Raw genomic sequence first — 21,712 nt, forward strand, 5'->3', positions numbered from 1 at the left:
CGTGCAGACAGACCACAAATGGCTGTTCAACATTGACTCAGCCAGGTCTGGTTTTTTATAATACTATTCTATTGCATGCAAACAAATATGACCTAACAGCTGTGATATAAATCAGGCTAAAAATTCCAGAAAGCAATCTATTAAAAAGAGGGGGGGGGGGAGAGACAGATACAACCCAGTCTCATCCAGTCCTTGATGAGACAAGGTTATCTGCTAATCTCGGGACAAGATTTCCTGGTTGAGTTCTGTCCTGTCACTATAAATCCATATCATAGTTTTGCTGTACACAAGTAGATTTAGAAAAGAATACTTTTCTGTGTCACTGTCAAAACTGTTTTAAGAGTAGGATCCATTAGTCTGGTCCCACAGTACTGAGAGATCAGCGGCAGAGCTATGATGTACTGCTCAGGCAGCTCTTCCAGCACTATAACCTAATGTCTCTTCTAACTAGGATGCAGAGCATACCCTCCCACTAGCTGCAAAAGAAAATCATCAATTTAATAGCATGTACCCTAGGATAGATCATGGAGGCTGAGCCCTGCTCACCCTTTCCCTTGAACCCTTTATTTTCAATCAGAATGTTATATCTGCTCTGGGTGGTGTTCAGACATGCTGCTATTAATAGATTGCGTAACACCACAGCCTCAGCTTTCCCATTCAGTAGCATGTAGGCGGTACCATGAAGAAAGAGTATAACATGTACACTTTAAAATACCAGCTTGCCTGTGGTGATATTCCAAAACATATTGCTTGTTTTGTATTACCATATCATTTTGCAATCTTTAGATTTTATTTGGATTGCATATACTTTGTACTGCTCTTTCATCCCCATAGTGCATATTTTTGTGTCTAATATGTGGAGAGGGGAGTTCACACATATAGGTAGGGATGTGGAGAATTCTCATACTATTTTACATGACATTCTGCCAAACATAAAATATGCAATCCCCCCCCCCCCCCCACACACACACACATACATACATACACATATGCACACACATATACATGACAACAGATTTTTTTTTAAATCACTACTCCTTCAGCTTGAGACGTTATGTTATGTTATGTTATTACTCCTAGCATTCAAAAGTAAAGCTGTTAGAGTCAATAGTAAACTGCTGAGAATGTATAGAAGGACCCAACCACAAGAATTTAGTTTTATCATAGTTTAGTTTCAATTGGTACGAAGTGATCCAGTCCTCAACCAATCTCACACATTTGACAATATCACTCTGTAAAGTAATCCAATCACAGTGGCCACCTCCGATCACCCCTCCCTTAACTCAATCACCCCCTCTGACATAAGAACATAACATAAGAATCAGACCAGTGGTCCATCTAGCCCAGTATCCTGTTTCCAGTCGTGGCCAATCCAGGTCACAAGTACCTGGCAGAATCCCAAATAATAGTAACATTCCTCTACCAATTTCGGGGCAAGCAGTGGATTCCCCATTTCTATAGCAGATTATGGGCTTTTCCTCCAGGAACTTGTCCAAACTTTTTCTAAACCTAGAAATGCTAACCTCCATTACCACATACTCCAGCAACGAGTTCCAGAGCTTAACTATTCAGTGAAAAAATGTTTCCTCCCATTTGTTTTAAATGTCTTTCCATGTAATTTCATTGAGGGTCCCTTGGTCTTTGTACTTTTTGAAAGAGTGAAAAATCGATTCTCTTTTACCTGTTCTACACCACTCAGTACTTTTAAGAACTCAATCTTATCCCCCCTCAACCATCTCTTTTCCAAGCTGAAGAGCCCTTTCTTCATATGGGAGGAGTTTCATCCCCTTTATCATTTTGATCGCTTTTCTTTGAACCTTTTTTAATTCCACTATGAGGTATATTTTCAAAGCACTTAGCCTTCCAAAGTTCCATATGGAACTTTGGAAGGCTAAGTGCTTTGAAAATATGCCTCTATATCTTTTTTGAGCTATGGCGACCAGATTGAACACAGTACTCAAGGTGAGGTTGCATCATGGAGCAATACAGAGGCATTATAATATTTTTTTTTACTTATTTACCAGACCTTTCCTAATAATTCCTAGCATCCTGTATGCTTTTTTGGCTGCTGCTGCTGCTGCACACTGGGTAGAAAATTTCAGCATATTGTCTACAATGACACCTAGATCTTTAATCCCCCCCCCCCCCAATCCCCGCAGAAAACATCAGAACCCTTTTTTCCAACTCCCCTGACAAATGACCTTCAAATCCGCCAAAGCATTTGATTCCATCTACCCACAACCGCTGGCAATAAGACCCTCATCTGACACCTCCCCCCCAAGTCCCTTTAGGATCCTTCCCACCCCTCTTCTCATCCCTTGATCACTAACCCCAGTCTTACCAGGCTTCTCTGGTTAATGGGAGCAGGAGCAATCCCTGGTCACTCCTGCTCTTATGACCATGAGTGCAAAAATGACACCAGTGATCCCTTTAATTATATGTCTTATGATTTATCCTTTATCTTTTGAAATGGTAGTATCTGGACAGCTCAAGTTTTACTATTTTTATGAGTTTTTTAATGTGTCCTTTATTATTGTGATACTTATTTATTCACTATATTCGTTTTTATCTGCTGTTTCTTTTTTTGTGTGTGTGTAATGTTTATTTTTGAGATATGTGATACTGTTTTAGTGTACGATTTAAACAGTATACAGTATAGTCACCAAAACAATGTTTTCTCACACCTTATATAATGTCAATGATTACAATTTCTTTTTCTTGTATTTGCACAATTCTAATAAAATAAAGACTGCAACAATGAAAGAATAATCTTTCCTTTTATCCAACCTCCTTGGAATTATGCTAATGAATATTATATACATTCCAATGCTCGTCAATCTTTTTGTAGCTGTGACTCCATAATGGCGACCAAATAAAAGTTTGTGACCCCCCCCCCCCCCCCAGACGTTCAGAATAATGATGCACCTATGGAGATCCCACCCAAGTCTTCACCCCAAATGTGAGTTTTGTGACTCCTTTTAGAATCCTGACCCATATTTTGGGAAACTGTGGCCTATTCTGCTTTACTATACAGCTAATATAGTTTTACCAAGCTAAAGAACATCTCAGCCACTCTGAATAAGTTGTCCATTATTTCATAGAGAAAGAAACTGAAGAATCAGTCACTGCTTAGCCACAGTAACTTTCAGAGAAGATTTAATATATCCACAGCCAGTATTTCTCGTGTCATTTTTATTGTGCTCCACGGATTACTGCTTCATGTGTGACACATTAAAGGGGCAATTCTATAACAGGATGTCTTGTTCTATAAAGTTACATAGGTACCTACTTTCATTTATAGAATACTAGCCTGAATACTAATGCATCTTAACACTTAGGTGCGATCACTTATGCCAGCCATAGAGCTGGAACATGCATAACTCTGATTATTCTCTAACTTACACATGTAAGTTTGGCTGCCTTCCCTGCTTTGCCCCTGTGTTTGCTCCCCTTTCAACTATGGAGGAGATTCTATATATGGTGCCTGGAAAATCCATGCAGAAATCATTTTTGCCTAGGAATATTCTATAAGATTTAGGTGCAGTATATACAATACACTTAGTTGATATCCCAGTGCCTAAAACTGCACTCCATTTACACCAATGAAAACAGGGCATAAATTCCTGCACGTAGATTTATGCAGACTAGGCCATATTCTATAACAGTGCACATAAATTTGGGAACGCCCACAAAACCCATTTCCCCACCCATAGCCATGCCCCTTTTGAACTGCACACTTTAGGTGCAGTTCATTACAGAATACGCTTAGCAAGTTATACCCACATAAATAATTAGTGCCAATTAGTGCTCATTATTGTTAGGTGCTGTTAACAACACTGATTGGCTTGTTAAGCCAATTAAGTTACATGCATTACAGAATACGCTTAGATTTCAGTGTGGATCTCTAGGCATAGTATATAGAATCCAGGGGTATGTGCAATGCAAGTTAGGCCATTGTTACAGAATAGCGCTTGGATGGCACACTAGCATATACGTGTATACTAGTATTCTAAACATTTCTGCATGTAACACATGTAAATGTTGGGGTCCAGTTTATAGAATTGCCTTGTAGGTGTGGCAGGTTTTATATGCACTAAAAAACAAATGGCATATAACTTGCCACAATGATAAATATCAAAACAACCACAGCTAGTAATAATCAACACTCCACCGAGTATTCTACAAAGAAAATAGGAGGAAAAGACTTCAGATGCTCAGTGACCAATATATTATGTGCAATACATTGATTATTACTTGCTGTTGTTGTTTTGAGGTTTTATATGCATACATTGATCATCTCCTGCTTTCTCTTTTGCAGCTAGTTGAACCCCTTACACCCAGTGGAGAAGCACCAAACCAGGCTCTTTTGAGAATCTTAAAGGAGACCGAATTTAGAAAACTGAAAGTCCTTGGCTCTGGAGCTTTTGGTACTGTGTACAAGGTAAAACCATCAAGCTGCACTATAAAACTGTATAAAGCAGTGGAAGTAGTGTATGCAAATCTCTCTCATGAATATTCATTGTGGGTATCCTGAAAACCTGACTGGCTGGGGTGCCTCTAGGACCAGGTTTGGGAACCACTGGTATAAAGGAATAAAGTGCTGTATGCATCAGGGACAAAACGTGCTCCAGTTAGCTTTTGAAGTCTTCCTCAGGCTAAACAGGCACTGAGCAGTATACACTGCATCAGAAGAGAGGACCTGTTACAATGAGAGACCTTTTGTAAGATGATGTGAGTGTAGGACCCTTGTATGCTATAGCCAGGCTATTAAGTCATACCCAAAAGACCGTCTTGGGCAATGAAGAAAAGGACAGAACACAAAAAATGAGTGTGCTGTGCAGTGTTTTGGTTTCCCTGCTATTTCTAGGGTATTCTAGTGTTATGTCACCCATCATTTCTACAAAGAGTATTTTTCTTCTTGAGGAAATTCATGTCTTAAATCTTCTGAAATATCTTCTATCCTTTGGCCTTCAGTCAGAAGTTTCCACTAGTGGATTCCATGAAATTTATATGGAACCGCAAAAACTTCTGATCTCGATTGGGGAGGCACTAAAGGGCTACATGCTCCAAATCAACTTTTCAGCTTTATCTTCAAGATAGAAATCTGAAGTAAAGAAGAGTTAGCCAATTAAAAGGTTAATGATAAAAGTAGGGAAGGAAAAGAGTAGGGCAAAGAATTATCTCGGAGGCCATTATATCCAAAGCGAACATGCGTATACTTGCAGTCAGAGTCGTGTATATGGAAGGCTGACCCCAAGTGTTAGCACCATGACTCTATCGCTAGAGGTCATTAGAGCTATTTTGCAGTCGGAGCTAGACCAGTGGTTTTTAACCTAGTCCTCAGGGACCATCTGGCCAACTGGGTTTTCAGGATATCTACAGTGAATATGCGTGACAGAGATTTGCATACCAAGAAGACAGTGCATTCAAATCTATCTCTTATATATTCATTGTGGATATCATGAAAACCCGACTGACCAGGTGGTCCCTGAAGACTGGGTTGAAAATTATTGCTCTAGACCACCGGGGATTATCTCTGGATAACTCACAGTGGTGTGCGGAGAGGGGTTTGGGTGGAAGACCAGGTTAGTGTGAGGGGGAGGGAATTTGTGAAAGGGGCAGGGCTTCAGCTAAGGTGTGAGCTTGTGTGGGAGGGGCTTTTTGAAGGGGATCAGATCATGAGGGATCAGATTGGGTGGAGGGGCTTTTTGATTGGTGGTATTTTTGAGGGGGAATCAAATCAGGATAAATAATACCTAACGTTCTAAGAAAGCAAATAGAATGTTAGGTATTATTAGGAAAGGAATGGAAAACAAAAATGAGGACGTTATAATGCCTTTGTATCGCTCCATGTTGCGACCGCACCTCGAATATTGTGTTCAATTCTGGTTGCCACATCTCAAAAAAGATATAGCGGAATTAGAAAAGGTGCAGACAAGGGCGACGAAAATGATAAAAGGGATGGGACGACTTCCCTATGAGGAAAGGCTAAAGCATCTAGGGCTCCTCAGTTTGGAGAAAAGGCGGCTGAGAGGAGATATGGTAGAGGTCTATAAAATAATGAGTGGAGTTGAACAGGTAGATGTGAAGCGGCTGTGTATGCTTTCCAAAAATACTAGGACTAGGGGGCATGCGATGAAGCTACAAAGTAGTAAATTTAAAACAAATCGGAGAAAATGTTTCTTCACTCAACGTGTAATTAAACTCTGGAATTCGTTGCCAGAGAATGTGGTAAAGGCGGTTAGCTTAGCAGAGTTTAAAAAAGGTTTGGAGGACTTCCTAAAGGAAGTCCATAGACCATTATTAAATTGGACTTGGGGAAAATCCACTATTTCTGGGATAAGCAGTATAAAATGTTTTGTACTTTTTTCAGATCTTGCCAGGTATTTGTGACCTGATTGGCCACTGTTGGAAACAGGATGCTGGGCTTGATGGATCTTTGGTCTTTCCCAGTATGGCAATACTTATGTACAGGAGGGAGAGCAAAGCAGGGGTAACTGTTGGGAATGGCCACTGCAGTGGCCTTATATGCTGCATTAGAGCAGCTGCACTACCCAACTGCTGGTAGCGTGGCTGCACTTACTACCTCTTGAGTTGGCGTTAAGTGCAGCCATATTCTCCGCCCCTGCCAACACCCACACACCACACCTACCAACGTTAAGGAGCTAGTGTGAAGTTTGTACCGCACTGGCTGTTTTAACACATGTTAGCAGTCTTATCGTCTAATGCAGTGGTTTTCAATCCAGTGGTCGGCAACCTTTTATGTAATTTGAGATCCCTGAAACTCTCACAGTCCAGGCACAAGCAGCACAGCTCGTTGGTTCGATCTAAGATCCTGTCCTGGTACTTACCAATCCAAAATTATTTCTCAGATATGTTGGACCATTTCTCCTCATAACTTTAAACAACTTAATTCAAACTCACTTCACAATGGTCAGCCAATGCAGGATCCTAGGAAGGACCCTTGCCAATGTGTGCCCTGACAGTTGCAACAATACCCTTGTTGCCACATGCTGTACTGTCTGCAGCCTGTGCATCACACCCACTGCTAGACCCATACGTAGTCCATTGCAGTGGTCCAAAAGAGAGATTAGTATTGCATGTACCATCTCCTTAAGAGTCTGCACTTCAAAAATGGTGCGCAACTGACACACCAATTGGAGCCCCAAAAAACTCTAATTTAGTATTATGTAATATTTATATTTTGATGCTGTTCTACCTTTACAGCATTTAACCTGATTTTTTTTTTTGTTGTAGGGATTGTGGACTCCAGAAGGGGAAAACATTAAAATTCCTGTTGCCATTAAGGAGTTGAGAGAGACCACGTCTGCCAAAGCCAACAGAGAAATCCTTGATGTGAGTTTATCTTTCATTTTGGTTGTCATTTTTGGACCCTTTCCCTTCGATGTTAGCAACAGGTTGGGACAGTGCATAGCAGTCTTTTTGTGGCCGTGATCAACTATCCCTCTAAGCTGTGTGGCAGTCCTCCACCTACTTTCCTGCCAGTGGGGGTGCTGTTTCAATATCCCATTTTCAATAGCAAGGGATAGGCAAGTTCTGTAGGACTTCAGATCACCTGCCTGTCCCTAGTGATGGAAAACATGATATTGAAACACCACCCCTCACTGGCAGCTTAGAGAGAATATTGGTTGTGACCCCGTGATCACAGCCAAATTAAATTGGGAAGCTCTGCGTTATGAGAAGTGCTAAGAGCACTTCTTGTTCAACAGTCAAGTCAGTTGTACCAGCCTGGAAGGGAAGAAAAAAGGGGTAGGTGTACCTGATATTTGATTGGGATGTGCATTCATTAGCACATCCCAAGGCACCTTCATTAATGCACCTTAAACATTTAGGCCCCTGTTTACAAAGCCGGGCTAGCAGCTGGGAGTGTGGTACTGATGACAGGCTGTGTCATCATTGCCATGCAGCAGCCACTATCGCAACTTTGTAAACAGGTGGGTTAATGTGCTAAATTTATGCTACATTGTGCTAAATTTCAGTGTGCTAAATTGATTTAACACATATTAACATAAGAATGTGCATCAAGTTAATTAGCATTTATGAAAAAGTTCTAATGTGCATTAAAAATGATTAAAATGACCATTTCAAAGAAACTAAAAAAAGTCCAAAAATCAGGAAAAAAGTCTAAATAAACTGAAAACATTTTGCTGTGTAAACATCTCTATCATTAGAGCAGTCTGATTGGCAAAACGCACCCCTGCTGTTGTAGGGCATATTTAAACTGAGAGCTATATGTGATGGTTGAGGGCACACGTAGAAATAGTAATCCTTTGAGGGGCATAATTGAAAGGAACGTCCAAGTTTTGTTGAGGACGTCCTCGCAAAACATGATGGAGGGGCGGGGAAACCCGTATTATCGAAACAAGATGGACGTCCATCTTTCGTTTCGATAATATGGTCGGGGATGCCCAAATCTTAAAATTTTGGTCATCCTTAGAGATGGTTGTCCCTAGACTTGGTCGCTTCTGATTTTCGGCGATAATGGAAACCAAGGACGTCCATCTCAGAAACAACCAAATGCAAGCCATTTGGTCATGGGAGGAGCTAGCATTTGTAGTGCACTGGTCCTCCTGACATGCCAGGATACCAACCGGGCACCCTAGGGGGCACTGCAGTGGACTTCATAAAATGCTCCCAGGAACATAGCTCCCTTACCTTGTCTGCTGAGCTCCCCAAAACCCACTGCCCCCAACTGTACACCACTACCATAGCACTTACAGGTGAAGGGGGGCACCTAGATGTGGGTACAGTGGGTTTGTGGTGGGTTTTGGAGGGCTCGCTGTTTCCTCCACAAACGTAACAGATAGGAGGGGGATGAGCCTGGGTCCGCCTGTCTGAAGTGCACTGCACCCACTAAAACTGCTCCAGGGACCCCGCATACTGCTGTCATGGACCTGAGTATGACATCTGAGACTGGCATAGAGGCTGGCAATCAATATTTAGAAAGATAATTTTTGAGGGTGGGAGGGGGTTAGTGACCACTGGGGAAGTAAGGGGGGGTCATCCCCGATTCTCTCCGGTGGTCATCTGGTCATTTCAGGCACCTTTTTGTGCCTTGGTCGTAAGAAAATCATGCCCAGGTAAAGTCGTCCAAGTGCTCGTCAGGGACGCCCTTTTTTTCCATTATGGGTCAAGGACGTCCATGTGTTAGGCACGCCCAAGTCCCGCCTTCACTACGCCTCCTATATGCCCCCTTGAATTTTGGCCATCCCTGCAACAGAAAGCAGTTGGGGACGTCCAAAATTGTCTTTTGATTATACCGATTTGGACGACCCTGGGAGAAGGACGCCCATCTTCCGATTTGTGTCGAAAGATGGGCGTCCTCTTTCGAAAATGAGCCCGTTTGTGAACTGATATGGGAAAATTAAAGTCACGTCTTCATAATGAGAGAATGGTGCCTATAAGGTGAGTCCACTGTTCACTGTTTTGACTTATTTCCATGTCCTCCTGTGATGTCAGTCTACTACCCAATACTTGGCTCCAAATCTCGTGGAGGAATGGAAGAAGATGTCAACAATGCAAACAATGGGAGGCATAAGTTCATGTGGGATTCTGTCAGTTCTTCAGTGTTATTCTAAATTATGACCTCATAATGTGATGGAATAGCTGAAGTAAGAGCTAACCTATGCATAGGCAATGTGTTTTTGTAGATGTAGGACATTAATGTTAAGCATCTCCAGTTCCTGGTTCTGTTTACATTTCAGTTGAATTTGTTACTGCTTGGAATGCTTTAAATAGTTCTTAAAAATAAATAACTGAAATACTTTTAAAAAATTGTTCCAAATAACTAACCTTCAGGTCATGCAGAGTCCTTGGGAGAAAAAAACAGTAAATTACTGTCAAGTCTCCTGTCACAAACTTTTCAATTGTCCAGCAAATATAACCTTGGGGGTTGTTCCTACACTTAACTGTGCAGCTCCCAGTAGCTTTTTTAGGGCAGTGGTTGTTCAAGAGACTAATGCAGAATACCAAGCATATTTGTAGCAGGTCATATTGTACCTCGGCAGTATCCTAAATAAATGACTTAAGGGAGGGAAGCCCAGTAATTTTTATTAAATAGTTCTTGTAGTGTGTGAAGGAGCAGAGAAGTGTATACAGAGGCTAATGTTCTTTGATTAGGACAGAACAGCTCACATCTGTAGAGCTATCGGAGCTAACAGAAGCGGCTGTCCTGGAACTGCGCCACTGAATGTCTGGCCTCCACACCACATTCCCACATGAACAGCACTTACCCCCCCCCCCCCCCCCCCTAACACACAAGTCAGATGTTTTACAGGTTCTGTGCTAAAACTAGAAACTCTGATTTCTTCCAAGATAGTAGATTCATACTTCTGGAAATGAATGTGTCCTAAGCATGTGGAATTTGGGCCAGTCAAGATGTAGGCAGGCTGTGGAGTAGGGGTTCAAGGGAGCTGGTTACAGAGCATGTACACTCTGCTAAAATTCATAAACAGCACAGCAAGTCACTTAACCTTCCATTGCCCCTGATAAAAATTAAGTGCCTGTATATAATATGTAAACTTCTTTGAGTGTAACCACAGAAAGGTGGTATATCAAGTCTCATCCCCTTTCCCTTCCTTTCCCCCTTTCCAGGCTTACAACCCAATCTCCAGTAACCAAGCATAATAATAATGGGGGTAAGTGGCTTGTAAGCTGCATCTATCTGCAGGCTGATATAACCCATGATATTCAATGCTGGGCATGCACAGCTCCCGAAACTGAATATCCGGTTCTTTGTGCTGACCTGGAAGTTAACTGGGCATCAGCCGATATTCAGACAGATGCCAGGTTAACTCAACATATAAAGTTAGGACAGCCTTTATGCTGGCCAGCCAGCTGAGTTTAACTGCCCGGTTAAACCCTTTTGATTATGAACCCCAATAATAACACTGCACTGGTGATGCTGCAAATGAATTTTGCTCTTAGACAAACAACACTTGTAGAGAATCTGTAGTTTGTATTCAAGCTCTGCAGATGAGCAGAAGAGGTTTTGGCAGGTGCTTGACAGCTGCAGAGTTACAGGAGTCAGCTTGAGATCCCAAGGGTCAAGGCCCTCTTACAGATTTACACAGAGGACTCGCAAATCAGGCTGGAGACCTGGTGGATCACAGCTCCTTTGCTGCTTTTCTAACATGTCAGCCTTGGCTATTTTGTCTTCTGTGCAGATATGTGAAAGTCTGGAGTCACTTTCACCCCAGCATTTCCTCTGTTGGAAACTGAGATGTTTTCAAGAAATCTGAAAAGCAGAATTTCCATACCTTTGTTCCTCTGGCTACTAATACTAGGAAAAGGCCATTATAATTACAATTAATTTAGCTTCATGGGGGGGGGGGGGGGGGAGGAAGTGACTTGAATTTGGTGACGGATGCTATAGTTTTTCTGCAGAAAACTACCCATTGAATGTGATGGGCAGTGCTGGAGATAAGCATGCAGCCATTTGTCACAGAACTGTTACTGATTCATGCTTTTTGGTTCCTGCAATTATCAATTGCCTGATGGCATACACATTTATGCCCCCTTTACTAAGCCGTACTAGTGGCTGTCTTGCGCTACTGCCAACACAGTCCATTCACTTTGAGTGGACTGTGTCGGTATTGTCGCGCAGCTTAGTAAACAGGGAGTTAATTTGTAAGCCATCATTTCCTTGTGTAAAGGATTTTATTCCTGTTGTTCAAATAAGCTCTGCTATGCAGAATAAACTTTCTGCTTCTGGGGTGTGTTTTGATCTGATCTCCAGGGTCTTTCTGTAATTGGATTTAAAAGTTGCCTGCGCCGCTCCTTTCCTCGCCCCCGTAGCAGAGCTGTGCTTTTTTTCATGGGTGTTTCAAGCTGTATTCTGTGCTCCATCTGGACAGGAAGCATATGTGATGGCCAGCGTGGAGAACCAGTATGTGTGCCGCTTGCTAGGGATCTGCCTGACGTCCACTGTGCAGCTCATCAGCCAACTCATGCCCTGCGGCTGCCTTCTGGATTATGTCCGCGAGCACAAGGACAACATCGGCTCTCAGCATCTTCTCAACTGGTGTGTGCAGATTGCAAAGGTAATGCACCAAAATCTACTCACTAACCATGAAAAGGGCAGGGGTGGTTTGGATTTTTGTTTTAACAGGGAAGAGACAGGAATTTAGCCTGACAAATATTTCTGTCTAATGTTTTTTGCTATTTTAAAATATAGAACCTGATACAAAAATAGTATAAGCTAACAGCGCATACTGTCACAGTTGGGAATTGGAATACTTACGATAGGCTGGACCTTATGTTGGAATTATTACTATTATTTACCTCCCTTTTACAAAGCCTCATGGTAATGCCAACACAGCCCATTCACTTTGGATGGACTGTGTCGGCATTACCACACCAGCAGCCGCTAGTGCGGCTTTGTAAAAGAGGGGGGAGATTAGAATTTTAAGGGGAGAAATTATCAACATAGGCATCTGTTGAAATGGGTTATTTTACTGTTAACCCCAATGATTAGTAACTTGGCCTCATTGCCTAAAATGGGATAAGTGCAAAAATAGCATGAGTTCGTAGTAAAATAACACTTCTAAATGGTAGTCCACGCTCCTAAGTGTACCTTCAACCAAACTGTCAAGCATGCTTGGGTTTTATGCTTCAGAGAGGGAGAGAGAGAAGGGAACATAGAACAAATGAAGTGAAAAGGGGGTAGACTTAGAAGTAATCTAAGGAAACACTTTACGGAAAGGGTGGTGGATGCATGGAACAACCTCCCAGTGAAGGTGGTGGAAACGAGGACTATATCTGAATTCAAGAAAGTGTGGGAGAAGCACATAGGATCTCTTTGGGGAAGGAAGAAATAGTGGATGGATGGGTAGACTGAATAGGCCATATGGCCTTTATCTGCCGTCATTTTCTCTGTCTTTTATCTCTAAGGTGAGTGGCCTACTACCACGTTCTTGCTATTGACATTGAATGAAAGCCTCTTTCTTTAAACTACTGTCCACAAGCAGCTTGTGATTTCTACTGATTACAGAACAATTTCAAGATTCAAATTAAAAGTAGAACTACCTACAATCAGGGCAATTCTGTAACATAGACACTCACGTTCCGCATGTGTAATGCATGTAAATGTTTAGAATACTAGCATTAGCATGCATACGTGCTCACCAGCATGGGGCCTAAGTACTATTTTGCAAATACCCGCTTAACATACATAGCGTGTATTTGCAAGTGGGAGCACACAGGAGTGGAGCAGGGGTGGGATATAGGCGGGTCTCCCACTTACGCTCATAACTTGCAGAATATTATAAGATACACGTATCCCCACCACACGTAGGGGTCCTTTTACTAAGCTGCGGTAAAGGAGGGCCTACACTAGCATCAGCTGGTGTTTTTGATGTGCGCTGAGGCCCCCTTTTACTGCAGCGGGTAAAAGGCTGTCTTTTTTTCTCAACAAGAAATGGCCATGTGGTAAGTGAACCACTTACTGCGCAGCCATTTTTGGGGGGAGCACTTACCACCACCCATTGAGTGGCAGTAAGGGCTCCCACGCTAACCCGGCGGTAACTGGGCAACGCGTGGCACTGCCCGATTACTGCTGAGTAAGCACCGGCGCTACAAAAATAAAAAATATTTGTAGTTCCGGATTGCCGCACGCCAACCCTTTAGTAAAATAGCCCCTTAGTGCACATACTTAAACCAGCTCTGTGGCTGCTGCAAGCTCGAGCGCCTAAATGTGAAGCATGTTGATAATGGAGCAGCCACCTTTATAGAATAGACTCCTACCACACATACCCTAATTGAAACATAAAGACATAAGAATAGCCATACTGGGTCAGACCAATGGTCCATCTAGCCCAGTATCCTGTTTCCAACAGTGGCCAATCCAGGTCACAAGTACCTGGCAGAAACCCAAATAGCAGCAACATTCCATGCTACCAATCCCAGGGCAATCAGTGGCTTCCCCATGTGTGTCTCAATAGCAGACTATGGACTTTTCCTCCAGGAACTTGTCCATACCTTTTTTAAACCCATATATGCTAACTGCTGTTACCTCCTTCTCCGGCAACAGGTTCCACAGCTTAACTATTTGTTGAGTGAAAAAATATTTCCTCCTATTTATTTTAAAAGTATTTCCATGTAACTTCCTTGAATGTCCCTTAGTCTTTGAACTTTTGGAACAAGTAAAAAATCGATTCACTTCTACTTGTTCTACATCACTCAGGATTTTGTAGACTTCAATCATATCTCCCCTCCGCCATCTCTTTCCCAAGCTAAAGAGCCCTAACCTCTTCAGCCTTTCCTGATATGAGAAGAGGTCCATCCCATTTACCATTTTGGTCTCTCTCCTTTGAACCTTTTCTAATTCTGCTATATTTTTTGAGATATGGCAACCAGAATTGAATGCAGTGCTCAAGGTGAGGTCATACCATGGAACAGTACAGAGGCATTATAGTATTTTCAGTCTTATTTACCATCCCTTTCCTAATAATTCCTAGCATCCTGTTTGCTTTTTTGGTTGCCACCGCACACTGGGCAGAAGATTTCAGCATATTGTCTACAATGACACCTAGATCTTTTTCTTGGGTGCTGACCCCTAAGGTGGACCCTAGCATCAGGTATCTATGATTCTTTCTATGTGCATCGCTTTGCATTTGTCCGCAATAAATTTCATGTGCCATTTGGATGCCCACTCTTCCAATTTCCTAATGTATTCCTGCAATTTTTCACAGTCCACATGTGTTTTAACAACCTTGAATAGTTTTGTGTCATATGCAAATTTAATCACCTCACTCGTCATTCCAATTTCCATATAATTTATAAATATGTTAAATAGCACCAGTCCCAGTACTGATCCCTGCGGCACTCCATTATTCACCCTCCTCCATTGAAAGCACCGAGTTATAGAATCGTCCCCAGTAAGTTTTTTTTATCTAGAATGTCTATTCAAAACAAATAAAACAGGGAATTCAAGAGAGTGTGGCTTTGAATTTAGATTTGGTGCATTTAGATTGTTTGCATTTGAATTTGATATACTGGTACATCAATATAAGATGTATGTGAAGTCTCAATAAAAACATACAAATAAAAAATAATCAAGAATGGTTTGGTGAGTCTGATGCTACTCATGAATACATAAGTACATAAATATTGCCATACTGGGAGAGATCAAAGGTCCATCAAGCCCAGCATCCTGTTTCCAACAGTGGCCAAACCAGGTCACAAGTACCTGGCAAGATCTCAAAACAGTACAATACATTTTATGCTGCTTATTTTCCCAAGTCCATTTTAATAATGGCTTATGGACTTTACTTTCAGGAAGCTATCCAAACCTTTTTTAAACCCTGCTTAGGTAACTGCTTTTACTACATTCTCTGGCAATGAATTCCAGAGTTTAATTACACATTGAGTGAAGAAATATTTTCTGTGATTCATTTTAAATTTACTATTTTGCAGCTTCATTGCGTGCTCCCTAGTATTTTTGGAAAGAGTAAACAATTGATTCATGTCTGCCCATTCCATTCCACTCATTATTTTATAGACCTCTATCATATCTCCCCTCAGCCATCTTTTCTCCAAGCTGAAGAGCCCTAGCTGCTTTAGCCTTTCCTCATAGGGAAGTTGTCCCATCCCCTTTATCATTTTTGTCACCCTTCTCTGTTCCTTTTCTAATTCCACCATATCTTTTTTGAGATATGGTGACCAGAACTGCACAAAATATTTGAGGTGCAGTCACACCATAGAGTGATAGAAAGACATTATAATGTCCTCATTTTTGTTTTCCATTCTTTTCCTAATAATACCTAACATTCTATTTGCTTTCTTAGCCATCGTCGGCGCACACTGAGCAGAGGGTTTCAACAGCCATCCTCTATGAGTATAGCATCTCACTGCTTTCAAGCTGTGAATGTTGTAGTTCTGCCAGTAAATATGCATAGTAACATAGTAAGTGATGGCCTGCTGTCACACTCATTATCAATTCATGATTAAATCAACAATTAATGTGATGTAAAATACGTGATCATGGTCTTTCTTTGGCATTTCTGGGAAATAGAGCATAGAAGTCCACCTGGCCTTGCCTCATGGCTTTTTATTTTGGCTGGCTTACTGTCCTCCAGTTGGAACCATCCTTCAGCCCTGCTCACTGCCATTCATGATAGGGGTGGATCAGGGCATTCATTCACCAGATGACCAAGGAGGGTTTTTTTTTTTTCTTTTTCAGCTTCACTCTCTTCTCCCAGCTGTCACAGTGATTCTTGGTAGGGAGCCTTTGAAACATGGTTGGTGTGCATCCTGAATCCCAGCCTCTGTGTGTCTCTGTTGTGTGATGTCTGGCATTCTCCCTTCTCTAGGGACTGGGTGTCCTGCCTGCAAGTGTAACTTATTCTAACTAGCTAGGCCCAACCCTAGCAGAACAATTCAATAAATTATTTTCAGACCTTTGTATTTCTCAGTCTTCTATTCTTTTTCTTCTGTTGTTTCTCTGTCTTCATCCTTCTTCAATATTTCCTGTTTTCTTTATTTTTTTATTTGTTTCCAGTTTTCATTTCTCTAAATTCTCTGTATTCATTTTCCTCCCTCTCCTTAATTTCTATTTTCCTCTTCTGTTCCTCATTCTCAGCCTTTCCACCAGATTTTCTCACCATAGTGCTAGCCACCTTCTTTGGCTAATTACATTCATAGGCCCCATTTCTTTTGTTTTACTTTTCCATTCCCTTTTGTTTTTTTTCCTTCTCCCTTCTCTTGCATACCCTTACTCCTTTCCTCTTCAGATATATCCCTCTTCCATTCTCTCCCTGCAGCAGTCATCCCTTCCCACCTCTCACACAATCTACACCTCTTTTCCTCATCTGTCTTCTCGTCTATCCTCCTTCCTTCTTTATCTCTTCTCCTCCTTCCTTTTCTATCCCTTTCCTACCTTCCACTCCACTAAACCTCATCCTCTGTCCCTCAGTTCTCTTTTTCTTTGTTTCTCATCTCTTTCCCCATCTTTCAATCTCTCTCTCTCTCTCTCTCTCTCTCTTCTAGACCTCTTTCCACATTTCTCTGTTTCTTCTTAATCTTCCCCCTCTCATTCCCTTCTCCTCAATTTTCTCTCCCCACCCCTCCTCTTCTATCTCTTCACCTCCTCAATTCAGTTTTTGCATCGAAGCCCTGCAGCACAGGCCACGAGGACTGAGCATTTGCTGGGTGCGTTTGGTATCTATGGCACTTCTCCTTATTCTACCAACATTGTTTTGCTATGAAACAGGAAGTGTGCCAGTGGAGGGAGGAGGGAATCCTGGAAATCAACAGTACTGTGCATGCTCCATCGAGCTTCCAGACCAATTGGCTGTGACTGCACGATACTAGCTCACTCACACTCCAGATTCTGCCTAGGAGCTTTGGCTCCCTTGGGCAGTGGGGTGCTCTTTTCCCCTCACTGTCTGCTGCTGCTGCTGTAGATGCTGCTGCTCATGATGCACCTCCTGGCCAGCAAAGTGAGGTGCAGCTACAGGAGTGTTTTAGAAGGTACTTGCTGCCACCCCCCCCCCCCCCCACCCACCCCAAATTTGCCATCAGAGGCAACCGCCTCACTTTGCCTAAAGATAGAACCATCCAGGGTGCTGTGGGGGGGCTGTATTATAACTGGGTGCCTCCAGTTAGGCACATCATTGCTGTGTGCCAATTCTATAGCAGCTTCTGTGCACTAAGATGCCGTTCGAGAATACTAGTGTAAAGTTGGCATTGGTACACCTAAAGTTAGGCACAATCATCTACACTGGAAGGCATCGATGGGCACACCTAAGTGTTCCATGCTATGTGAATATTCTATAAGTTATGCATGTAAATTGGAGACACTCCCATTCCCCTCCCATGGGTACGCCCCCTTGCAGTTACACCAGTGGCGTAGCTACGTGGGGCCACGAGGGCCTGGGCCCCCATAGATTTGGCCCTGGACCCCCCTGCCGACAACCCTCTCGACCCCCTCTCCTGCCGACAACCTGCCGTCGCCTACCTTTGCTGGCGGAGGACCCCAACCCCTACCAGCCAAGGTCCTCTTCTTCCAGCGCAAGGCTACGGGACATCAGACTCAGAAACTGAACGAAGCCTTGTGCCGGAAGAAGAGGACCTCGACTGGCGAGGGTTGGGGTCCCCCACCAGCAAAGGTAGGCAGCGGCGGGAGGGGGGCGGGAGGGGGTCGAGATGGTCGTCGGCGGAGGGGGGGGTCAAAGTTGGTGGTGGCAGCGGTGGCGGGGGGGGGGGTTCAGCAATGGTGGGGGGGTTGGCGGCGCCAGGGGGGGCTAAAATGTGCCCCTTACCACGGGCTCTGGATCCCCCTCCCGCTGAAGTCTGGCTACGCCCCTGAGTTACACGCTATCTTATAGAATAGAATATACCATTCTACCATGCATAAGTGCCGCTGTTCTGTGTGCTTATGCATCCAGTTATAGAAATGCCCCAGCCTGTTAAGTTTTCAGGATATCCACAGTAAATATTCATGAGATCAATTTGTATACATTGCATCCTAGCATGCAAATCTGCCTCATGCACTTTCATTGTGGATATTCTGAAAACCTGACTGGCTGGGGTTCTCCCAGGACAGGTTTAGGAACCCCTGGATTAAATACATCTGTGATTTTCTCTCAGGAGCAAGTCATAAATGTGTTAATTACTCCAATAAAAATGTAGCATGTACAATTTTTTTGATATCTGTTATTTTTACAAGTACTAGCCACCAAAATCTTGCTTTGCTAGAATGTTGTGAGATGAATCTGTAGTGAAACTTTTATTAGATGCTTAAAATATCAACTTACAAATGGTCCCGAGAAGCTGAATAACATCCAACAAGGTTCACTAGTTTGTCGGTTGTGACCGCAAACTCCTGAATCCAGAGAATGAGTCTGCTTTACCCGGTGCAGATTTACTGGCTTTAAATAATTCAGCAAATCAGCCAAGCTGCATCAAAGGAAGAAAGGGATACTGCGATGGAAAATAAGTCCCTTTTGTTCTGGAGGAGCTTTTCATACAGCTGTGCTATTGAAATCTAAACCATTTTCCACTTGGTTTCCAAAAAAAAAAAGCATATGTGTTGCATGCAGCAAACAAAGCCTTCCATCTAGGCTGGCCCAATGACTGATGGTACTGCTGTGCCTTCAATTCAATTCAAATTAGGTTTTATATACCCAGGGCTTATTTTGAGGGAGTACTTGGGGTTACTGAGTACCGACACCTTCTCCACTGTCTGCTACAATTGACCCATGGACCCCAAGTTTTAATGAAACAGCTCAGGCTCTACACACCAATTCTGCATTGTCATAGATTCTGTGACTGGTTACAGGGGGCCTGGCTGTTGTGGGGTGGGTCCCTCGGTGATCACTCCACCCCTAAAGGGTGGTCTAGCATTTGAGTACGGCACCTTTTTTCCTAGAAAAAATGCACTATATATACTGCTAAAATCCCCTTTCCAGGGTTCAGTGTGGTTTACAGCAACTAGATTATATAGTTAGAACATTGTGCAAGGAAATAAACCAATAGCCCTTAAGGGGTCCTTTTACAAAGGTGCACTTGTGTTTTTAGCTCATGCTAAAAATAAGCATGCACTAGAGTCACCCATATATTTCTATGGGCGTCGCTAGCATTTAGCATGCGCTAATGATTAGCGTGCCCTAAAACTGCTAGTGCGCCTTTGTAAAAGGACCCCTAAGAGAGAAAAGAGCATGGTCATGAGGAAAAAATAAGCAGTCCTAAGGGGTGTATGGCTGCAAAGCAGAGATGGTAGTTCACAAAATAGATTTGGGGAGAACTAATGTTTTTAGTTTCTTCCTAAAGCTAAGGACATTGTTGTCTGTTCTAATGGCAATGGGGAGGGAGCTCCATAGGGAAGTTCCTACCACAGGGAAGAGCGAGTTGAAGGACTTCTGAAATCTAAAACCCTTGTAGGACTGAGAGGATAGGAACAGTTGGTCTTTTAGTCTCTTGGATCGGGCCAGGCATAGTGATGATATATTAGCCAGCAGATTGGATGTGATGCCATAGAGAATTTGAAAAACAAAACAAGTGGCTTTAAAGCTGATTCTTTCAGATACAGGGAGTCAATGTAGTTTAGCCAGGTATAGTGAGATGCTATTGTGTCTGTTTAGTTTGAAAATTAGTCTTGCTACAGTATTCTGAATTATTTGCCATTCAGAGGACTTGTATTCAGTTTATGGCTCAAATGAGCCAATGAAAGAACACAACTATAGCAAGGAATGAGACCTTCAGTGAACCATATTATGAGGGTAATTTTAAAACAAGTCACCTAAGTTAGAAGTCAAAGCAAGTACCTATTTTAGGGCTATTTTATAGACACATGGAGGGGTATTTTCAAAATGGCATTTAAATCCAACTTTGGACGTTTTGCTCAAAACATCTAAAATTCAAGTGGCAAATATAGCAATTTTTGAAAAGGAAAAACGTTTATCTTTTTGTTTCAAAAATGGCCTAGACATTGCTGTACTCAGTGCGTTTATCTTTTTGGACCATTTTTGAAAAAAAAAGTCCTAATGAAAAATGCATAAAATCAAGCTATTGGAATTTAGAAGGAACCAGTATTCTTAGCAGACTGCTCACACAGACATCCCAGCAGAGCAATAGGGCACCCCAGGGGTCGCTGACTGAACTTCACACAAAAGGTCCCAGGTACACCTTACCCCCTTATATTCTATGGGGAGCCCTCCAAAACCCACCAAAAACCTATTGTATCCAATTATACACCACTACAATAGTTCTTATGGCTACAGGTGTCTATATTTATTTATTTATGATGTTTATACCCCACATTATCCCAAACTGGCTTGGGTTCAATGTGGCTTACAAGCAAGAAACAGCATTGACTAATAATAAAACATCAAGTTAACAGTAAGCATAGTTAATTAAATCACGCTGGAAAGCATAGTCTAAGTACGGGAGTTGGGCAGACTTCTACGGTCTACGCCCTGATCGTGACTGAATAGATAGGGATGGGCTGGAGTGTAAATTTTAAGGGGCTTCGATGTTAGCTTCAGAACTTAGTACAAGAACAGTACTGGGCAGACTTCTACGGTCTGTGCCCTGAGAAAGGCAAGGACAAATCAAACTCGGGTTTACATATAAAGTATCACATACCATGTAAAATGAGTTTATCTTGTTGGGCAGACTGGATGGATCATACAGGTCTTTATGTGCCGTCATTTACTATGTTACTTTGAAAATATGCCTTGTAGAGGGGCATAATCGAAAGGGGTTATGTGCAGGATCGGTGCAGGGCCTTGTACAGATGCTCGAGGCCCTGCACGGACCCTGCTCTTAACTTTCTTTGTTCACGTCAGCCAAAGGAAGGTAGAAAGGAACTTCCAGTAAAATTCTGGTAACCATGGAGGGGGAAAGGGTAGTATGGAGGAAGAAATGCTGGTACCTCTGACAGTGGGGGATGTGTGTGAAGGAAGAAATGCTGGTCATTGGGGGGGGGGGGGGGGGTTCTATACACTTGAATATAAACCCCTCCGGTTTATATTCGAGTTAATACTTTTCCCCTGTTTCTTGTGTGTGTGTGTGCGGGGGGCGGAGGAACTGTTACCTCGGTTTATATTCAGGTTTATATTCAAGTATATACAGCGTACATTTACATAAGTGGCAGAAAAATACCTAAGCACTATTTTGTAAGGGCATTTATAAGTGGCATATTGTGGAAAGACAAGGGGGGTGTTCACTTGGGCAGAGCATGGATAGGGCT

The 21,712-nt window shown here is 42.5% G+C and overlaps 1 protein-coding gene across 1 annotated transcript in view; it reads left to right on the top strand.

Moving 5' to 3' along the window:
• The window catches only part of EGFR (epidermal growth factor receptor), a 424,001-nt gene that overhangs the window by 366,057 nt on the left and 36,232 nt on the right, over positions 1 to 21,712 (top strand). The window contains exons 18-20 of the mRNA XM_030203789.1: positions 4,319 to 4,441; positions 7,258 to 7,356; positions 11,877 to 12,062. Of these exons, the coding sequence (XP_030059649.1) occupies positions 4,319 to 4,441; positions 7,258 to 7,356; positions 11,877 to 12,062 (408 nt within the window). The remainder of the gene's footprint in view (positions 1 to 4,318; positions 4,442 to 7,257; positions 7,357 to 11,876; positions 12,063 to 21,712) is intronic.

Source organism: Microcaecilia unicolor, chromosome 1 (genome assembly GCF_901765095.1).
Source record: "Microcaecilia unicolor chromosome 1, aMicUni1.1, whole genome shotgun sequence".
Classification (NCBI taxonomy): Eukaryota; Metazoa; Chordata; class Amphibia; order Gymnophiona; family Siphonopidae; genus Microcaecilia; species Microcaecilia unicolor.